General features: G+C 39.0%; 1 protein-coding gene across 3 annotated transcripts in view; it reads right to left on the bottom strand.

The window, feature by feature from the left end:
* foxp2 (forkhead box P2) overlaps positions 1-19,839 on the bottom strand; it is a 745,656-nt gene that overhangs the window by 18,657 nt on the left and 707,160 nt on the right. For 2 of the 3 annotated variants that reach the window (XM_072267606.1, XM_072267607.1), the window contains exons 16-18: positions 19,367-19,488; positions 17,886-17,955; positions 10,770-10,933 (exon numbers count right to left, since the gene is read on the bottom strand). In XM_072267606.1, coding sequence (XP_072123707.1) covers positions 10,770-10,933; positions 17,886-17,955; positions 19,367-19,488 — 356 coding nt within the window. The remainder of the gene's footprint in view (positions 1-10,769; positions 10,934-17,885; positions 17,956-19,366; positions 19,489-19,839) is intronic. The other variant, XM_072267608.1, reaches the window with a different exon arrangement.

The following is a 19,839-nucleotide window of genomic DNA, read 5'->3' on the forward strand; positions in this document are numbered from 1 at the left end:
AGCAGTGAACCATCTGAATAGCCTATCAGAGTTCTCTTTGGGAACTAGTTGACTAGATCAGCATTTCTGATCTGCCTATTGTTCACGATTGCACTTAATAAAAAAAAATCAAGTTTTCAGATGACACAAGCCTGTGGGTGGTGGAATCTGAGCTATCAGGAGGGTGCAAAGATGCTCTCGTGCAATTTGAACAAGTTGGGAGATACAGCAAATGCACATTGGGTGCAGTATGCCTTAGAGAAATGTTACTCTATGTACATTGATTCTAGTAACAGAAGAATAGACCATTAACTGAATGGTGATGAATAAGGCAAGGGGAAGGTAGAATAGGATCTGTTGACCCTTGTTCACAGGTCACTGAAAACAAGCATTCAGGTGGAGTCAACATTTAGGAAGGTAAATGCCACATTGCTCTTCAATGCAAGAGGAGTTCATTCTATGAGCAAAGATATGCTACTGCAGGTATCAGACCTGAGTCAGACCCCAGCTGGAGTTCAATGTACAGTTTTGATCTGAGGAAAGATGTTCGTGCTATGCTATTGAACTGATTTCTGGGATGGCAGATCAGTTACGTGAGAATAAACAGGGTCAATTGATCTGATATGGAGTTCGGAAGAAAGAATGGGGAGCTTTGAAATTCTAACGGGCATGGAATACTATGTGAAGAGCTGATGTTCCCAACGGTTTGCGAATCCATAACTAGGAGTTATAGCCTTAGGGAATGGGATATGCAATTTAAAGTCAGGATCAGGAGACGTTTCCTCACCCAGAGAAGGGTAGTATTCTGCATCACAAATGATAGTGGAGGACAAGTCATTAAATATATTCAGGATGGAGATAAAAATATTTAATGCAAAAGGGATCAAGGGATATAGGTAGAAAGCAGGGACAGGATACTGAAATAGATGATCAATCATGATCATATTGAATAGTAGAACAGGCCTGACAGGCAGAACAGATTAGCCATGCTCCGATTTTCAATTCTTTTCAATGTTTCTTACCAATAATATCTGTTGATAGATGCAGAATTTGACAACACTGATGTAGGCACAGCAGAAAATAATGTTCAATAATTCTGAAACTACTGCCTGTTTTGTGTGTGTCGAGCACAGGAATGAGTTAGGGAGTTTAGTGAATCCCTTTCAGGCTCCTTTCATGTATACTGACATAATTCAGACCAATGAGTCAATAGTAGTCACTCTTCAAAAGTAGAAAATACAGTCAACAATTTGCATACAATGAACAGAAACATAATAATGACTAGATAATTTGTTTCAGTAATATTTATTCACAAGGACATCAGGAGCAAACTCCAATAACTCCCTTTAGACAATGCAACCCAGTCCTGGGGACCGTACTACACGGTCCATCTGGATTATATAGGTTCTGACACCACAACAATACAACACAATGAAAGCCAAAGCTGGCATACCTTTCATGGTTCACCTGCAGCAACAAATTCCACAGATTCACCACTTTCTGGCTAAAGAAATTCCTCCTCATCTCAATTCTAAAAGAATGTCCCTCTATTCTAAGGCTGAGTCCTCTGGTTCTACACTCCCCAACCATAGGAAACATCCTCTCCACTCTACTCTATCTAGGCCTTTCAACATTCAATAGGTTTCAATGAAGTCACCTCCATTCTTCTGAACTCCAGTAAGTAGAGGCCCAAAACCATCAAAGGCTCCTCATATGACAAGCCTTTCAATCCCAGAATCAGTTTTGTAAACCTCCTTTGAACCATCTCCAAAGTCAACACATTCTTTCCCAGATAAGGTGCACAAACTGCTCACAATACTCCAGGTGAGACCTCATCAGTGCTTTATAAAGCCTCAACATTACATCCTTGCCTTTATATTCTAATCCTCTTGAAATTAATGTTAATGTTGCATTTTCCTTCCTCATCACTGACTCAACCTGCAAATTAACCTTTAAGGGAATCCCGCACAAGACTCCCAGGTCCCTTTGCAACTCAGACTTTTCAATTTTTTTCTCCATTTAGAAAACAGTCTGTGCTTATATTTCTTCTGTCAAATTGCATGACCATACGCTTCCTGAAACTGTATTCCGTCTGCCACTTCTTTGCCCATTATTCTAATCAGTCTAAGTCTTTCTGTTGCCACTTCTTCCTCAAAACTACCTACACTTCCACCTACTTTTGTATCATCCACAAACTTGGCCACAAAGCCGTCAATTCCGTCATCCAAATCATTGCCATATGATGTAAAAAGAAGCAGTCCCAACACAAACCTCTGTGGAACACCACCATTGTGCAAAATAGTCAGTAGCTTCAGAATTGTTGGACTTACCTTATGCTTGGCCTGGTACGTAGAGTCAGAGACAGATATAGGACACAAATAGACCCACTCATTCAATGCTGACTATCAACCATTTTTAGAGATGTTTCCAAAGAGAGAACAAGGAGGATTAATGAGGACAAGACAGTGGACATTGCCCCACATGATAGGCCAAGTCTAGCAGGTTATATCACTTGCCATTCAGAAAGAGCTAGCTACTTGGATGCACTTTATGGCAGGAAGCAATAGGTGAAGGTAGAAGTTTGTTTTTTTTTGGACTGGAGGCCTGTAACTAGTGATGAGCCACAGGAATTGGTGCTGAGTCCACTGTTGTTCATTATTTACATATATAACCAGTATGGATGAGCATGTACAATGTACGACAATGTCACCCCTTGGTCTCCTTTCAGCGCCTGCAATGCGTGATTGGAGTTCAATTCCCTCCACTGTCTGTAAGGAGTTTGTATGTTCTCCCAGTGATGGTGTGGATTTTCTCTGGATGGTCAGGTTTCCTTCAACATTCCAAAGATGTACAGGTTATGGTTAGGGCTGATAAGTTGCGGGCATCTTATGTTGGCACCAAAAGCATGGCAACACTTGCAAGCTACCTCCAGCACATTCTCAAACAGTGTTCGTCATTGATGCGAGCAATACACTTCACTGTATGTTTCGATGCACATCTGATAAATAAAGCACTTTCAATCTATGCTCCAAGGAATAAAGGGGTTTGTAAAATCATAAGGGAGATAGATAGGACCAACGCACACAGCCTTTCTAAACCAAAATCTACAGGGAATAGGTTTAAGGTAAGAGGGTCAGGTCCCGAGGAGCAACCTCTTCACAAAGAGAGTGGTGTACACCTGGAATGAGCTATCGGAGAAAGAGATTGAGGTTGGTACAATAATAACAAATAAAATACATTTATAGGCACATGGATAAGAAGGATTGATGGTGAACGGTCAGCATGGCTGAGTGATGTATCCATGCTGTATCACTCTATGACAAACAACTTATTTATATATATTTTTTTATTGAGATACTGCACAGAACAGGCCCTTCTGGCATTTTGAGCAATCCCCCAATTTAACCTCAGCCCAATCATGGGACAATTTACAATGACCTACTGACCAGTATGTCTTTGGCTGGTGGGAGGAAACAGGAGCACTCGGAGGAAACCCACACAGTCACAGGAAGAACATACAAACACATTACAGGCAGCAGCAGGAATTGAACCTGGGTCGTTGGTACAGTGCCACCCCATTTTTCTCAATTTTATTGTTCCCACGTTTATCCGCTCCGCTCAGACTGCATCACTCATCCACATACTAAGGGCATTTTAGAGTGGCTAATTAACCTACCAACCCACATGTAACTGGCATGTGGAGGAATAAAACCCTGGAAGAAACCCACGGTGTCACAGGGAAATATGCATACTCCAACATCCGAGATCAGGATGAAACCCAGGTCTCTGGTGCTGTGAGTCAGCAACTCTGCCTGGTGTGCCACGGTGCCTTCTTTCTTCCTTCCTTGGACTGAATTTTTGTTTTTTTTAAAAAGAGTCAAAAACATTTGAGCTCAACTCCACCCCACCACCACTGCCTAGGTTCAGAAGACAGACTTGAAGTATTGGGTTGCACTCAGCTGGACACTTGGCCGCCTGCTGAATCATGGTTCAGTGATGGTATTCCAGTTCAAGTCAGTAGGGCTGTGCTGCAACACACAGCTCAAACCACATTATCAAGTTCGCCGACGACATGACCGTGGTGGGTCTCATCAGCAAGAACGACGAGTCAGCATACAGAGAGGAGGTGCAGCGGCTAACAGACTGGTGCAGAGCCAACAACCTGTCCCTGAATGTGAACATAACAAAAGAGATGGTCGTTGACTTCAGGAGGACATGGAGTGACCACTCTGCGCAGAACATTGACAACTCCTCCGTAGAGATCATTAAGAGCACCAAATTTCTTGGTTTCACCTGGCGGAGAATCTCATCTGGTCCCTCAACACCAGCTCCATAGCAAAGAAAGCACAGCAGCGTTTCTACTTTCTGTGAAGGCTGAGAAAAGTCCATCTCCCAACCCCCATCCTCACCACATTCTACAGAGGTTGTACTGAGAGCATCCTGAGCAGCTGCATCACAGCCTGGTTCGGAAATTGCACCACCTCGGATTTCAAGACCCTGCAGCGGATAGTGAGGTCAGCTGAGAAGATCATCGGGGTCTCTCTTTCTGCCATTACAGACATTTACACCACACGCTGCATCCGTAAAGCAAACAGCGTTATGAAGGACCTCACGCACCCCTCATACCAACTCTTCTCCCTCCTGCCATCTGGCAAAAGGCACTGAAGCATTTAGGCTCTCACAACCAGACTATGTAACAGTTTCTTCCCCAAGCCATCAGACTCCTCAATACCCAGAGCCTGGACTGACACCAACCTACTGCCCTCTACTGTGCCTATTGTCTTGTTTATTATTTATTATAATGCCTGTACTGTTTTCTGCACTTTATGCAGTCCTGGGTAGGTCTGTAGTCTAGTGTAGTTTTCTGTTGTTTTACGTAGTTCAGTGTAGTTTTTGTATTGTTCATGTAGCACCATGGTCCTGAAAAACGCTGTCTCGTTTTTACTGTGTACTGTACCAGCAGTTATGGTCAAAATGACAATAAAAAGTGACTTGACTTGATTTTTGGCAGCAGTCCAGTCAGTTTCAGGAAATGGAGAGCAGAACACTGTCAAGAGAAAATCTGCAGATGCTGGAAATCCAAGCAACACACACAAAGTACTGGAGTAACTCAGCAGGCCAGGCAGCATCTATGGAAAAGAGTACAGTCGACATTTTGGGCTGAGACCAGCATTCTCACTACTTATAAGATTGATGTCCAGATCTGTTAGAGCTTTTTACCTATTCTAAAGATCATTGGCTGTATCCGTCTTAGGAGAATGTACTTTGAAGAATAAAAACAATAAGTAACAGAACAGAAAGAAGCCTTAGTTTCCTTTCCCAGTAAGTGATCCATCAATTTCATGTGCCTGATGAAGTAGGAACTGCCCCAAAGCAGAACACAACAGACAGACGGCAGACAAAGAGTTTATTTTATAGATTAAAAAGACAGTAACAGAGAATGTACTTTATATGTTTGCAAAGATATTTAATGCATTTATCTGCCAAGATTTCCTCCCATAAATTTCTCAAACTTGATTACAGAGAGACCCTTTTGCTGAATATTCCTATTAGTCCCATCCAATTTACATCAAGAACACTTCACATGCTCTCCACCATTTTGTCAACTTCTGGTTCTTTGGCTCCTCTGCCATAACTTCACTACAGATGTCTAGTCCTTGTGCATCTCCATCCCCCATTTGGAAGTTTCCCGAGGTTGGGGGATGGAAGGTGGAGGTAAATCAACTGTTCATTTGTGAAGCTGCAGAATTCAGAATGAAGAATAGAGGAGGCTTCTACCTGTAGTCACATTAACCAGCACCGAATAGCCACTACTGCTGCCACTAATCTCGTAAAAACCGTCCTTTTGTCAAATGTAAAGCAGCTTACTGCTTATTTTAAATGGCTGCTTCCTTACAATGCCATGACAGTTGCTGCCTCAGCCCAGTTACTACTGAAACCTTCATTGATTCTGTTATGGCCAACATGAACATAACCATGCCTTCTTGCATGTTGTGCAATTGAAGGAATCCTATAATAAATCTCATTTATCTATCACATCAGAGCTTGCTGCTGTACATCGACTTCTAATCCCTAATCACCTATACTGAATTCAAATCTTTGTAATCAAATTTCTCCATGGACTCATCTTTCCAGTTCTATAACCAAATGGGAATTCCAGATTCCTTCAGTTCTGTTCTCCTATCCAACCCCAGTTTCCAATGTTACCATTCTGCTATATAAATTTCTGGAATTCTCTCACAAATAATCCATTTCCTCCTCTTTCTTCTTTTAGATCTTAGGCCATCTCTGACTGCCCTGATGTATCTTTCTTTGTCCAACTGTGGATGAGTGAAGCACCCTAGAATATGTCATTATATTAATATACAATATAAATACAGCATACCGTATTTGCTGTTAGCCTCTTAAGCTAAGTCAGGCCAACTCCACCTTTCATCCTCCAGCCTCTGGATTCCTTAACCAGTAGAAATACCTTCGAGTCTCTACCCTCTATAGCCTTGTTTTGATAAGATCACTGTTTAAACTTTTGAACATGAGAAATACATTCTCTTTCTATGCAATCCTTCCTCAAATGATCAGATTTTCATCTTAAGAATCAATCTAATAAGTCTTTGCTAAATCCTCTCCAAGGCAAGTAGATCTTTCCTTGGTTAAGGAGCACAAAGTTGGTAACAGTCCCCACGTTCTCAAGGCCCAATGTAATTTCAGTAACTTTCTTATCCTTATGACGTAACTACCCTTGATTTTAATCTCCTTTTAACATTTGCTGTTTCGAAAAAGAACACTGCCAGCTATGTGACCTCCCCATATGATTGCATTTAGTCACTCTTTCTGGCAAACATCTGCTGCACCCTCTCTGAAGCCATATCAGTGGTGCCCAGGATTACACGTCATGCTTTGGCTGGAATGAAACCAGAGTTTATGATTACTTGGCACAATTTCCTTACTGTGATGTTTCATGTCTGCCAAATCTTCAAAAGAAGAGATTCACTTTGTCTAACTTCTCTAACTTTTTCATATAGCACTTTTACCCCCTTGATACAGTATATCCATTTCCTATTTGAAAGGTGTTTTTTGAATGTCTTTCCTCTATCCTTTTAGACACTTCATTCTGTATCATATCACACTTCCTTAAACTCATTGACATATCATAACTGCATGTGCCAATTATTTTATATTTATTTACGCTTGTTACTGATCTGTTAATAATGGGCAAACATGATTGTAAACTATTAATTTTTCCCTTTACCTGCTCTCAGGTGAAAATTCAACTGCAGCATTTGCAGTCTCTCCACATAACTTGACCCTTATCCTTGTATATTTCCTCCACATGCCAGTTATGTATCTTGCTCACAGATCTCTACGCAGGAGTTTCCAACTTTTTTGATGCCACGGACCAATGCTATTAAACAAGAGGTCAGTGGACCTCAGGTTGGAGACTCTTGATTAAAAATAAAACCAGTTATGATTGAATGGTGAAGCAGACTGGACAGGCTTAATTCTGCTCTGTATCTTATTGTGTTATGGAAAAGCCTTCACATCATATGGACCGATCCTGCTGACACCAATGTTGTTGATGCGGCTCCTTTACTATTTGTTTCACATAATTTTTTGATGATATATTCATAGAATAGACTTCTCCAAACTACCTAAACAGCTTCTGATCTGATATTCAATGAATAGTGACTTTACAAACTGTGTTGGTGTGAATCCATATTCAGTTCCCATGTCAAAATTCAATTAAACTAACAACTTATTACACTATAATTTTGCTCTAAACCTTTCGTCATCACTCACAGATAATTCCACCACAGCATCTTCAAGACATATATTTTTCTTTGAAATATCTTTAACGATTCTGCAACAGTCGTGGAGTTCACTTTTTCTATGCTTCCAATAATTCCAGCCTTTTTTTGCATGTTACGATGTTATTCTTCTCTCGCCACCACTAAAAATACCATATCTTCCCCTCCACCAAATATGTGCTCATGATAATTCACCAGCACACAAGGCAGAATGTTAAAGAAATTTCTTTATTACCATGCAGATATTTCCTCAAAATGAGTGGAGCTGACAAACTGATAATGAACTTCGGCATTTAAACTAGTTAAAATGTTTATTAGCTACATGAAATCATTGAAGAATTGTTACTATAGGTGTTTTGGGACTGGATCATGTATTTTCATTGTCACTAATGAAATAATGTGCTGGAAAAAAATCACCTATTTTAATCCAGTAAAATTAAATTAGTAGTTCATCATTGTGGGAACAATCTCATTTAAGAGAGCATATCTATAATGGCTGTCTGCCATAGTGAATCACATGGAGGGAATAGAATTCTTGCAGATTTAAAATACTATAAACTTTGCTCAAAAGTTGGCATCCATAAAGAAATCCACAGTTTGATCTCCGCCAGCACATAGTGCTAAGGAGAACGTTAATCTCCCTTTCCTAAGAAGAAGAGTATGCTGTGATCATACAGGGCAGAGCATCAGCAGCAGCTTATATTACTTTTAGTTTGGCCCAAGGCTGCAGTCCTGGTCTTACAAGATTAATTTTAGATACAAACTGATTTTATTACAGCTTTCCCCAAAAGTATTGTCCTCCTCTCTATCAAAGCTGTTGTCATTCTCCCTCTTCTTAAAAAGAAACACTTGATCACTCACTCCTTGTCATTATAAATGCTATCTCCAACCTGTTTTCTCCTTGCTGTGTTGTTGCTCCCTAATATCATGCCCATCACAACCATAGTTTTGTTTTCAAATTTCCTCAATTATAATTCTGTCCTGTTGTAGATCAAAGCCTCAAGTGACTTCCTATTTAAGTGTAACAAGGATAATCTACGTCTCCCTTTCATTCTTGACCTTTGATATGGCTGTCCATCTTCAACACTGTTATTCAGTGAATGGACGACATTTATGATGGTTACCTTATAATCGACAAATTTTTAGCCAGAGAATTTATAGAACTAATTTCTCCCACAACTTATGACAACACTAATTCTTAGACTCCTCTTACTTCTCATCCACATCCGTTACAGCAGATTCAAGCATGCATTTAGTTAGAGACCAAAGGCAAATTTTGCACCAGTGGTTTTGGATTTCTCTCATCCTATGGGCTTGGAATTGTTGAGGGCGGCAGTTAAAACAGAAGGCCCACAGAAGTCTCATCTCTTGAACTGCATTTCCTTCTCCCTCCTCTCACAGGTCTTTTGTACCCCACCTAATGCTTGAAAATGGTGGCGGTACTTCAGAAGCAAAGTAAAATTCATTCTCTATTTTGCAGTTTTACCATGGCTTTCTAAAACTATTCCGGAACTGATGCCAAAATACAGCTACTAAGTGAGTTACCTTCATTCTTCTGCAATGAGTTATAGCCATAGAGCCATACGGCACCGAAACAGGCAATACCACCCAGTTTGTCTTCGCAGCCTTTTTGCCCATTGACACAAATCACAATTGCCCACATTATGACCTTATTTTCCACTGCCTTATCATTCCTCACAAGAATTTCCGGTTCCTTCTGTTTTAGTTAATATCCCGCCTCAACTTGTCCATCCTCCCCAAATAAAAAGAGAAAGCTGGCTACAATTTTTGACTGAATGAAACTTACAGATGCTACATTTACATAAGAAAGTCTGGAGATGCTGGAAATCCAAAGCAATGCACACAAAAATGCTGGAGGAACTCAGCAGGTCAGGCGGCATCTAAATGAAGAAACAGTCGACAATTCGAGTCGAGCCCTTTCTTCAGGACTGAAAAGGAAGGGGGAAGACGCTAGAAATAAAGGTCGGGGGGGGGAGAGGAAGGAGGATAGGTAGACGGTGATAGGCAAAGCCAGGTGAGTTGGAAAGATAAAGGGCTGGAGAGAAAGGAATTGGATAAGAGAAAAGAGTGGATCATAGGAGAAAGGGAAGGAGGGGACTCTCCTTCCCTTTTTCCTCTGATCCACAATTATCAGTATTTCAAACTTGCTGCTATATTTATATTTGTGAAGACAAACAAGGCTAATGTTACATTATGTACAGATGATTTTTTATACGGAGATCCACACATACATCTAATAGCTTACAAATGTGACCCATATACTCATATGTATGTCTTTTGTATTATTACAGGTGAAAGATAATTATGGTCTTCTGAAAAAAATATTATGCCTGTTATATTGATAAATGGAGTTATTGTTCCTGTAAATACCTGTATTCTTACCACATCAGTTGTATTAATGTTTAGAAAAGACAGCCTGTTTCTGCCTTGTGCCTCCATTATAGCCAGTTAAAGGGAATTCTCATAATGAGTTCACCCACTGCAAGTCAGTAAACAAAGAATGGCCACATGTTTGACATCACTGATTAGGACCAGGCTTTTCAAAGCTTTATGCATATTTCTGAAACCCACAGAACATTAATTTTTAATGATATCACTCTCACTGCTCCATTAAAAGATGGTCTAGAAAAGATTTTAACATAATCAATCACATAGTTAGCTACAAAATATTAACTGGAACAGTGGCCTTTTGCATAAAACATAACATATAAAACCCTCCAACATAGGACTGCAAGTAATTAAAGTTGAATATGTAATCACTTCTGTTCATGCACTAGAATTTTCTGACACCAACAACAAGGTGCAAAATACTTTGCTGGCCTATATATAGATTGTAGACGGAAGACAGAGATAGATTATAGAATGAAGCCAGATATCCTTGTTATGCTTTTATAATAAAAAGTGAACAAAATACTTCTTTGTGCCTGCCAATAAAACTAACGTATATGTGTTGCAGATGCTTACATATGTTGCTGTGGAGAACATCCTCGGCTGATATTCCCATTGCTGTCGAGGTGATCCAGTGAACCATTGAGGTCTTCATGGGCTGCCTGCAGTAAGCCACTGGAGGTGGTGTTTATCAGGCTTGGGTTACTAAGTAAAGGTAAACTACTCTCTGCAAGTGCAGCCTGCCAAAAATAAGCATAAAATAATTGATGAGCCTAATTGTTTCAAGTCTGCATTTAGGATGACAGATTTCCTGAGCTTCATTAAGAGTGCCTTGTGAGAAGTCTCAATGATACATTACTGTATAAATATTGACAATATATTGTAATTAAATATCAATCTTCTATTAAACATTTAAAATGATCAAAATTAAATTTAACTTCGTTGAATACTATATCTTTTTTTCCCCAAATGGGGAATTGAATCAACCTGGTCATTACAGTATCGATTGCTCCCATTTAAAACTTAGCTTCATAGTTAAAAACATTTTGTCATAAGCTGTTGAATATTTTTGTAACCAAACTGAAAACATGTTCCATGCATTCTTTTAAAAAAGGCTCAATATCTTTGCTTCTTCATTCCAGTATTTAGTCTAACCACATACTCACATCCAGAGCTCCAAGATTAATTTGCAGATTTTCATTCACAAAATTGCCGTACTTTCCAAGTTACCTGATGACAGCCTTAACCTAGATTTTTGTTTCAATTGTACTTTTGGATGTTCCAGTAAAGGATGGTATACTTCATAATGCCAATCAATTATTTTATTAGGAACATGAGAATTGTATTTCACTTTCTTATAAAATAACATGAAATTTAGTAAAGGGCCTCATTCTTTCAAACATAAAAATTAATCCTCTTCTAAAGTGACCAAAGTGGTGAACAGAATACATTCTTTGGCTAAAGAAATATTCAGGCACACATAATGAAAAAGTGAACTGCTATGTCCACATCAGAAACAACTTGCTTAACATTTGGCTTTGAAAATTAGAATGGAGCCCTGATTTGTAAGTTACATTAATTTTCAAAAATCCCTATTAACACTCATTCCAAGAGATGGCTCAGGATATTGTGCAGGTAACACAAATTAATTATCTTTTCTTTTCATTTATCAATCTGTATTAACGTTCTTAACCTGATTCCGCTGAACCTAAATTTCTCATTTCATAGCTCTGAACTTGCTATTGTTCATATCATGATATCTATTCTACTTTTCCATTGCTATGTCACCACATTCATATTTATCAGCATGACAGCTACAGAAAAGATAAGTTGAAGAGACAGAAGGTGTGTCAATACTGGTCTATACTAGCGTTACCTTGCTGGGACAAATTTATATTATTTCAATAATCAGCTTTGTCAGATGCCAACGGAATATTATTATTTATCCTTTTAAAAAAACTAATTAGCAATGTCCTACTTCGGTGTGCAGAATGCATACTTGACAACCTGAAATTTTGTTAAGAACTTTCTACTTTAATCCTCCCTTGGATATCTTCCATTTGGACAAGACAGCCTCTGGCAATTTACGGGTATATCTGAGAAACCTACAGAGTTTTGAACAACTCCCAAGTTCCTTGCCACATTCACAAGGATATTTTTAATCATATTTCACTTCATTGACATTTATCTAACTAACCTTTTGCAAGAGGTGTTAACACTGAACTTTATAAACATCAGAACAAAAGAATTAGGAGCACAAGTAGGCAACATGGCCCTTCAAGCTACACTGCCGTTATTCATTGTTGATCACTAATTTCCCATCTCATCCTCAGTTTCTTCCAAAATCCTTGATTTCCTGAATATCCTGAAATCTATGACCTTTATTTTGAATTAATTTAACGGCCTACCAGGGTACAGAATTCTAAAAATTCACCATCCTCTGAGTGAAGATGTTTCTCCTTCTCTCTTAAATAGTGGCCCCTGTTTCCAGGGCCCAGAGCCAGGGGAAAATATCCTTCCTGCATTCACTCTGTACTCCTTGTGAGAGCTTTGTAAGTTTCAACAACATCACCTCTCATTCTTCAAACTGGTGAATATTGATGCAGACTACCAAAATTCCTCTCATACAGCAAACCCACTATCAAGGAAATGATACAATGAATCTTCATTGCATACCTTCTGTAGCAAGCATATTTCCAGCTTTAGCCAAGGTGACCATAACTATATATAATACTGCAGATATGATCTCACCTAGCCCTGTATATTGTAACAACATCTATGCTAGAATGTTTTTGTATTAAAGGGAACATATCATTTGACGTACTAATTGGTTGTTGCACATGAGGTTTAGCTAAGTGTACAAACACCACTTTCAACATCAGCGTTTCATCGATCATCATTAAAAAAACATCACTTCTCTGTTTTTATCACTTATTTATTGAGATTCAGCACAGAATATGCCCTTCCGGCCCTTCATGCTGTGCTGTCCAGCAACCCCCGATTTAATCACAAGACAATTTAAAATAACCAATTAACCTTCCAATTTGTACTTTGTTGGACTGCGGGAGGAAACTGGAGAAGCCAGAGGAAACATTTGTGGTCTCGGGTAGAACATACAAACCCCTTACAGACAGTGGTGGGAATTTAACTCAGTCCCTAGTACTGTAAAATTTTGTGCTAACCACTACACTACGATGCCATCCCAATTACAGTGAAGGAAATTACTACCACCTGAATGCAATGAAGTGAAGTTAAGTTTTGTTCACTAAAGTGCAAAGTGTCATAGCTTTCTATATTATAACTATGTTCTCATCCATTTATATAGCTAGTCTATGAAGTGTCCATATATTCTTCTCCACGTTCACAAAATACTTCACCAAGTTTTGTATCATCAGCAAACTTGGAAGAATGATATTGAAGTTGAAATGATTTGTTATTGTCACATGTTCTGAGATGTCCACAAGATCACAAGACATAGGAGCATGATTAAGTCATTAGGCCCATCAAGTCTGTTCAAGTATTTCATCATGGTTGATCCTTTCTCCTGCCTTCTCCCCGTAACCTTTCATGCCCTGACTACTCAAGAACCTATAACCTCCATCTTAAATACACCCAATGACCTGGCCTCCACAGTTGCCTGTGGCAACAAACTCCTCAGATTCACCACCCTCTGGCTCAAGAAATTCCTCCTCATTTCCGCTCTAAGTAGACGTCCCTCTATTCTGAGGCTGTGCCTTCTGGTCTTACACTCACCCACTATAGGAAACAACCTCCTCACAAAACACTGTATCATCATTCAATAGGCTTCAATGAGAACTACCCTCATTCTTCTAAATTCCAGTGAGTAAAGGTCCAGAGCCATCAATTGCTCCTTATACAATAAGCCTCTCTTTCCTGGAATCATTCTTGTGAACCTCCTCTGAACCCTCTCCAATGTCAGCACATCCTTTCTTAAATAAAGGGCTGTCCTTGAGCCTGGTGATACGTGCTTTCAGACCGAGACCCTTCGTCAGGACTAACTGAAGAAAGAGAGTTACTCTTCCTTCAGTTTGTCCTGACGAAGGGTCTCGGCCTGAAACGCCGACTGCACCTCTTCCTAGAGATGCTGCCTGGCCTGCTGCGTTCACCAGCAACTTTTATGTGTGTTGCTTACATTCAGAGAGATACTTTCTATGGCACATTGATTAAAAATTGTTAAAGGCGGACAGGATCATGTCAAATTTCTTCACCCTCTTCAGGATATAGAGGTACTGGTGAGCTTCCTTGGTTGGCCCAGGAGTTTTGGTGATGTTCACTCATTGGAATCTGAGGTTTTCAACTTTCTCTATCTCAACACTATTGATGTGCACAGGAGCACGTGCAATGCTCCTGCTTCCTAAAGTCACTGACCAGCTCTTTTGTGTTGATATTTGGTTCCCTCAGCCAATCATGAATAGCTGGGGCCCTAGCAACGATCTATAAGGTACTCCATTAGTCACACAATGCCACTCTGAGAAAGGCACATTAATTCCCCCTCTTTGCTTTCTGTTTGCTCATTAATCCCCAATCTATATCACCCAATCCCATGTTTCCCCTGTCCGATCTTTGGAAAATCTAAATACACCACATCTAATCTAATCTAATCCACTGCTTCTTCTGCCTCTAATACCTACAGCCTCAAAGCACTCCAACAGATTATTCAAACATAACCTTCCCTTTATAAATTCATGCTGGCTCTGCTCAATCCTATTTTCTTTTCCAGTGTTACTTCATTATACATTACATGATTTTCCCCATTACCGATAACAGGTTAACAAACAGCAGTTCCCTGTTTACTCTCTCCCTCCATTCTCAAACATATATTACTTAGCTAGGGCAGCACAGTAGAGTAGTGGTTGGTGTAATGCTTTACAGCACCTTCTCTAAGATCAGGGTTCAATTCCCGCAGCTGCCTGAAGGATTTTGTTCGTTCTCTTGGTGACTGCATGGGTTTCCTTCATGTGCTCTAGCTTCCTCCCACATTCCAAAGGCATACGAGTTAGGGTTAGTAAGTTGTGGGCATGCTATGTTGGGGCCAGTAGTGTGACGACATTTGTGGGCTACACCTAGCATGTCTCATACCACATTGGTCATTGACACAAACTGTATGTTTTGAATCTGATCTGATCTAACATGAAACTACGTTTTGGCTACAGACCTCTGAGGAACAAACAATGCGGTGTGATCGTAAGAAAGGCCAGCGAAAACAGTTTATTCTGAATAGAATGCCATGGAGTCACATGGCAGGGAAACAGGTTCTTCAGCTCACTTGGTCTGTGCTCACCATAAATCACCCATTTATACTAATTCCATATTATTCTTCCCACACACTCAGTCAGCTCCTCTTAATTCTACTACACCCTTACACAACAGGAATATTTCCCAGTTTACTAACCTCTTCGACTTTGGGAAGAAACCAGAGCACCATGCAGCCATGAAAAGCATACAAGCTGCATGCAGCAGGCAATCCTGCAGATCAGGATTGAGGCGAGTCAGTTGAAGCTGTGAAGTAGCAGCTCTGTTGGCTGCATTACCGTTCTACCCCAGACTGAACAATTGTAAGATTTGTAACCACTGGGATCAGGATATCCACTTACCTGATGACTATCAGGTGTGAATTCAGTTACTCATATTTTGATAAACATAGTTAATAAATTATTGACAATCTTTTTTCCTTGCAGTATCCCTTCCATCAAGAACACAAGCTAGGTTGCACCACATCTTACCTCTCTTTCACGTTCAACTGCAGACTCAGGCTTACCATTATCTGACCATGGCCATTACACTGACCGTTGCTACACAACTCACACTGAGCTCAGTGTTAGGCAGATGCAAGTTTTCACCCACCAACAACGTTGGCTGACTTAAGAACACATAAATGAGATTGCAACTTTCTTCCCATTTGTATGATGAAGGTAGATGAGATCTTCAATAAGCTGTTTCTTTTGTGCTGCCATTAATGCTGTGGTTTTCCAAACTATAATCTTTATGGTTATTTTCATATTAATATGCATGTGAATAAGGCTAAAAATATCAAATTAATGAATACAGAAATAAACATGAATTTTGCAACCAGGATGGGATGATTTCAGCTCCTTATGTCCTCAAGAGAAATTAATTCAGTTCCTTAGTTTTAATTATAAAGCCAATTTGTGCTATCAGTGTATTTTTGGAATTCAATTGCACACAAAACATTAATATATTCACCCCAAGCATTTCTATATTGTGTTTGATAAATAGCTTTGCTATCTTTATCTCCCAATTACGTATTAAATTATTCTCATGTTTTACCTAACCACCTCTAAAATAAATTGGCAAGCAATGGATTTAAATGATCATTTAATTAGTTGCATTTATGTTTGCACGCAGTTAAAGAGTTGTATATAAAAGCCAACTAAAATACAAGAACCAATTTTTTGTGGATATTTATGGACACACACAGAAAGACAGACAGACAGACACATACACACACACACACACACACACACACACACGCACACACACACACGGCAGTAAACCTACTCTATAAATGTAGAAAAAAATCTTATCCCTATCTTATAAATTCTATCAAATAATGTTACCAGATTTTTCAGTCAGAATGAAGAAATGCTTCATCCTGTGGATCTCTCCATGGAAGCCATCAATACCAATTTTTTTGACCCCCTGTGAGACAAACCTGACCGGTGAATGGAGAGCTATTTCCAATTAGTTTTCTCTTCTTTTTCCGGATGCTGAACTAAAACTGGTAATAATGCTGGAGTGTTAGTCAAGACAGACATTCTAAAAAACACCAGTCTGAATTATCATCATTACAGCACAAGTCTTTGAGGCACCTGCATCTCAATTTACATTACAAATGTAAATACGGTCAGCTAAAATGTTACCAATTTAATGACAGATGATATCAATAGTATGACTATTGATATGCGTGAGATGAACAGTTTAAAATCTTAGTTTTTTTTTATCTGCAAAGGTTAGTGTAATGGGTTACTGAGCACCTATAATGAGAAAAGCAAAGTGAACCTTGGCAGCTCCTCTTTGAATACAAGGTTTGACTAGCAGCAGAAGCAAGTTCGAAATGCAAACCAATTTGTTTCCACTTCTAAGCTGGGCTTGTACTGAATGGTTTAACCCCAGTGGCAATTCCCTGCTGACTGTTCTTTAACTCCAAAGATCCTGATTCATGTTCTAACAAAGCATCTCCTTGACTTTAAAGAATGACCAAAACTTTACCTTGAAATAAAAGTCATGACATTTTGCCTCTTGTGCATAAAAATTATATATTGTAATTAAACTTTAAAATTTTTGCCATGAGCGCCTCATTCCCTGGCTCTATGATGTGAAATCATTTATGACAGCTTAGATAAATATTAATGCATATCCACATGCATTTACAGAGGCTGCCATCAATCTAGCATTTGATACAAAGGTGATATTCCAGAGTTTGCCACAGGGTGTCCCTCTTGCTTTCTAACCACTTGAGAAATGCATTAAGTCTAAAACTGCACTAAAAAGGAAAAGGATAAAAAAAATCAAAAATCAAGATTAAAACATAGAAATTAGGATACACGAATAATATAATGATTGTGAAAGCATCTTACAGCTACAACACACATTTTGTTACAACCAGTAAACAGGGCAGTCTAAAAACAGTGATCGTATTAAACTATGTACCTGCAAGCTTGCATTGAGTGCTGCTCCATACCCAAGACTCGTAGGTATATTTTTGACTAATGTTGGGCTTCTGAAAATATAGCAATGCAAAATAAACGTTATTACAACAAAAATGTTTTGAGCATTGTTTTTTACTTATATGTGGCACTAACTGAAAAGCATTGCTACTTTTCAAAATGTAAAGTGAGAACAAATAGATTCAAGTGACACCATAAACCTTTACAGCATATTTCAATTCCAAATATAAAATGTAGAACTAGAAATACTAAATATTGTACTTCTTCCACATCTGTTTTTCTTCTCTTTCAATTCTGTTTCCCTTTTTTCAAATTAGTTGGCTAAAGATGCTCTGAATGAACTTTCAAGCGTGTTTTATTAGTGATAATTACTCAAGCAAGTGCTGAACAAAATATAAACCCCAAAGTACATCATCATCAAGATGAATGGGCCAGTTGCCTAACTAAGCGGTTTCTCAACAAAGAAGTGTTTAGCTTCTCTTAATACACCTGTGGTCTCTTTAAATTATTATACAAGGCTATTAATTATACAGGCCAAGGAGAAAGAAATATTAACCAACCCAATCATTCTGATGAAGAATTAATTTGCAAAGCAGTGGAATAAGCAAGCAAAATGTCTCAGTGCAAAAAAACGCTAATCAATACCCTCATCAGGCAAATATTTCTGAGGTCAGCTAGTGTGGTGGCCACTGTTAAATTCCTTCTCATCAACAGTCTAAAAGGACTGACACTCGTTTTATACTCTAATAGTGTACTTCATTGAGAAACCATGGCATAGGACATCAAGGGACATAAACAGTCGCAGCACAAAGACTAGAGCAATAGATGGACAGAAAAAGTGAAGTTAAGTGTGAATTTGGCTATAAAGAGAAGTAATAAATTAAAAACTGGGTGTCATAGTAACATAGCAGTTATCTTGATGCTATTACAGCTCCGGAGCATCGGAGTTCAGAGTTCAATTCCAGCATCCTCTGTAAGGTGTCTGTATGTCCTCCCCGTGAATGTATGGGATTCTTCCGGATGCTCCGCTTTCCTCCCACAGTCCAAAGTACCACCAGTTAGTAGGTTAAGTAGTTAAATTGAAAATTGTCCCGTGATTAGGATAGGGTTAAATAGGTGAATCACCGAGCAGTGCAACCCGTTGGGCGGGAAGGGCATTTTCTGCACTGTCTCCACATAAATAAATAAAGTGCACATCCATAACAGCAGGTTTTCATTTCTAATATCATACAAGCAAGATGAATGCAGATGTTTGTACGTGAAATGAGGAACAGATACAGGAAAAGAATTAAAGTGACGCTTTACCTATGAAAGAGCATGAAATGTAGTATCACTGGAGGGCACCCATCTACCTTTAAAGCTTACCCTCCAACACTCTTGGCCCATGTGAAATATTGCAACTGGAACAGGAGGAATGGTGTAACTAGGAGTTAACTACAACAGTGAACAATACTGAAGACATACCCTGTTATCTTTTGTGACCTCCTCTTTTGGTATTCTATTTCGTCCACTGTCCACACTGCCCCTTTAACATTTTCTACTCGAACAAAACACTTGTGCAGACTAAGGTTATGGCGTACAGCGTTCTAAAGTAAACACAAAGAGGGGGAAAAGAACATTCCAAGTTTTGTAAAATAAAACCAAGGTGCAAACGAATAGCAATTTAAGAAGAAACATGCTGAAATAAGATTCCTTTCTTCTTTGATACCTTCTATATGATAGGAGTTTTCTTGTACTGGCCGACAAATTTACCCATTATCTTTCCGTAGCTTATCAAGCATTCTTTCTTAATTCAATAATAAAAAAAACAGATTTTTCCTGGGCTTACTAGGAAAACTTGCAATTTTAGTTCCTCTTTCAAACTACTTTGAAAATTATCTACATTGTTCATAAATTATATACTTTAGACATTAGAAAATCCAAACCCATAAATATAC

This window comes from Mobula birostris, chromosome 9 (genome assembly GCF_030028105.1).
Source record: "Mobula birostris isolate sMobBir1 chromosome 9, sMobBir1.hap1, whole genome shotgun sequence".
Taxonomy (NCBI): Eukaryota; Metazoa; Chordata; class Chondrichthyes; order Myliobatiformes; family Myliobatidae; genus Mobula; species Mobula birostris.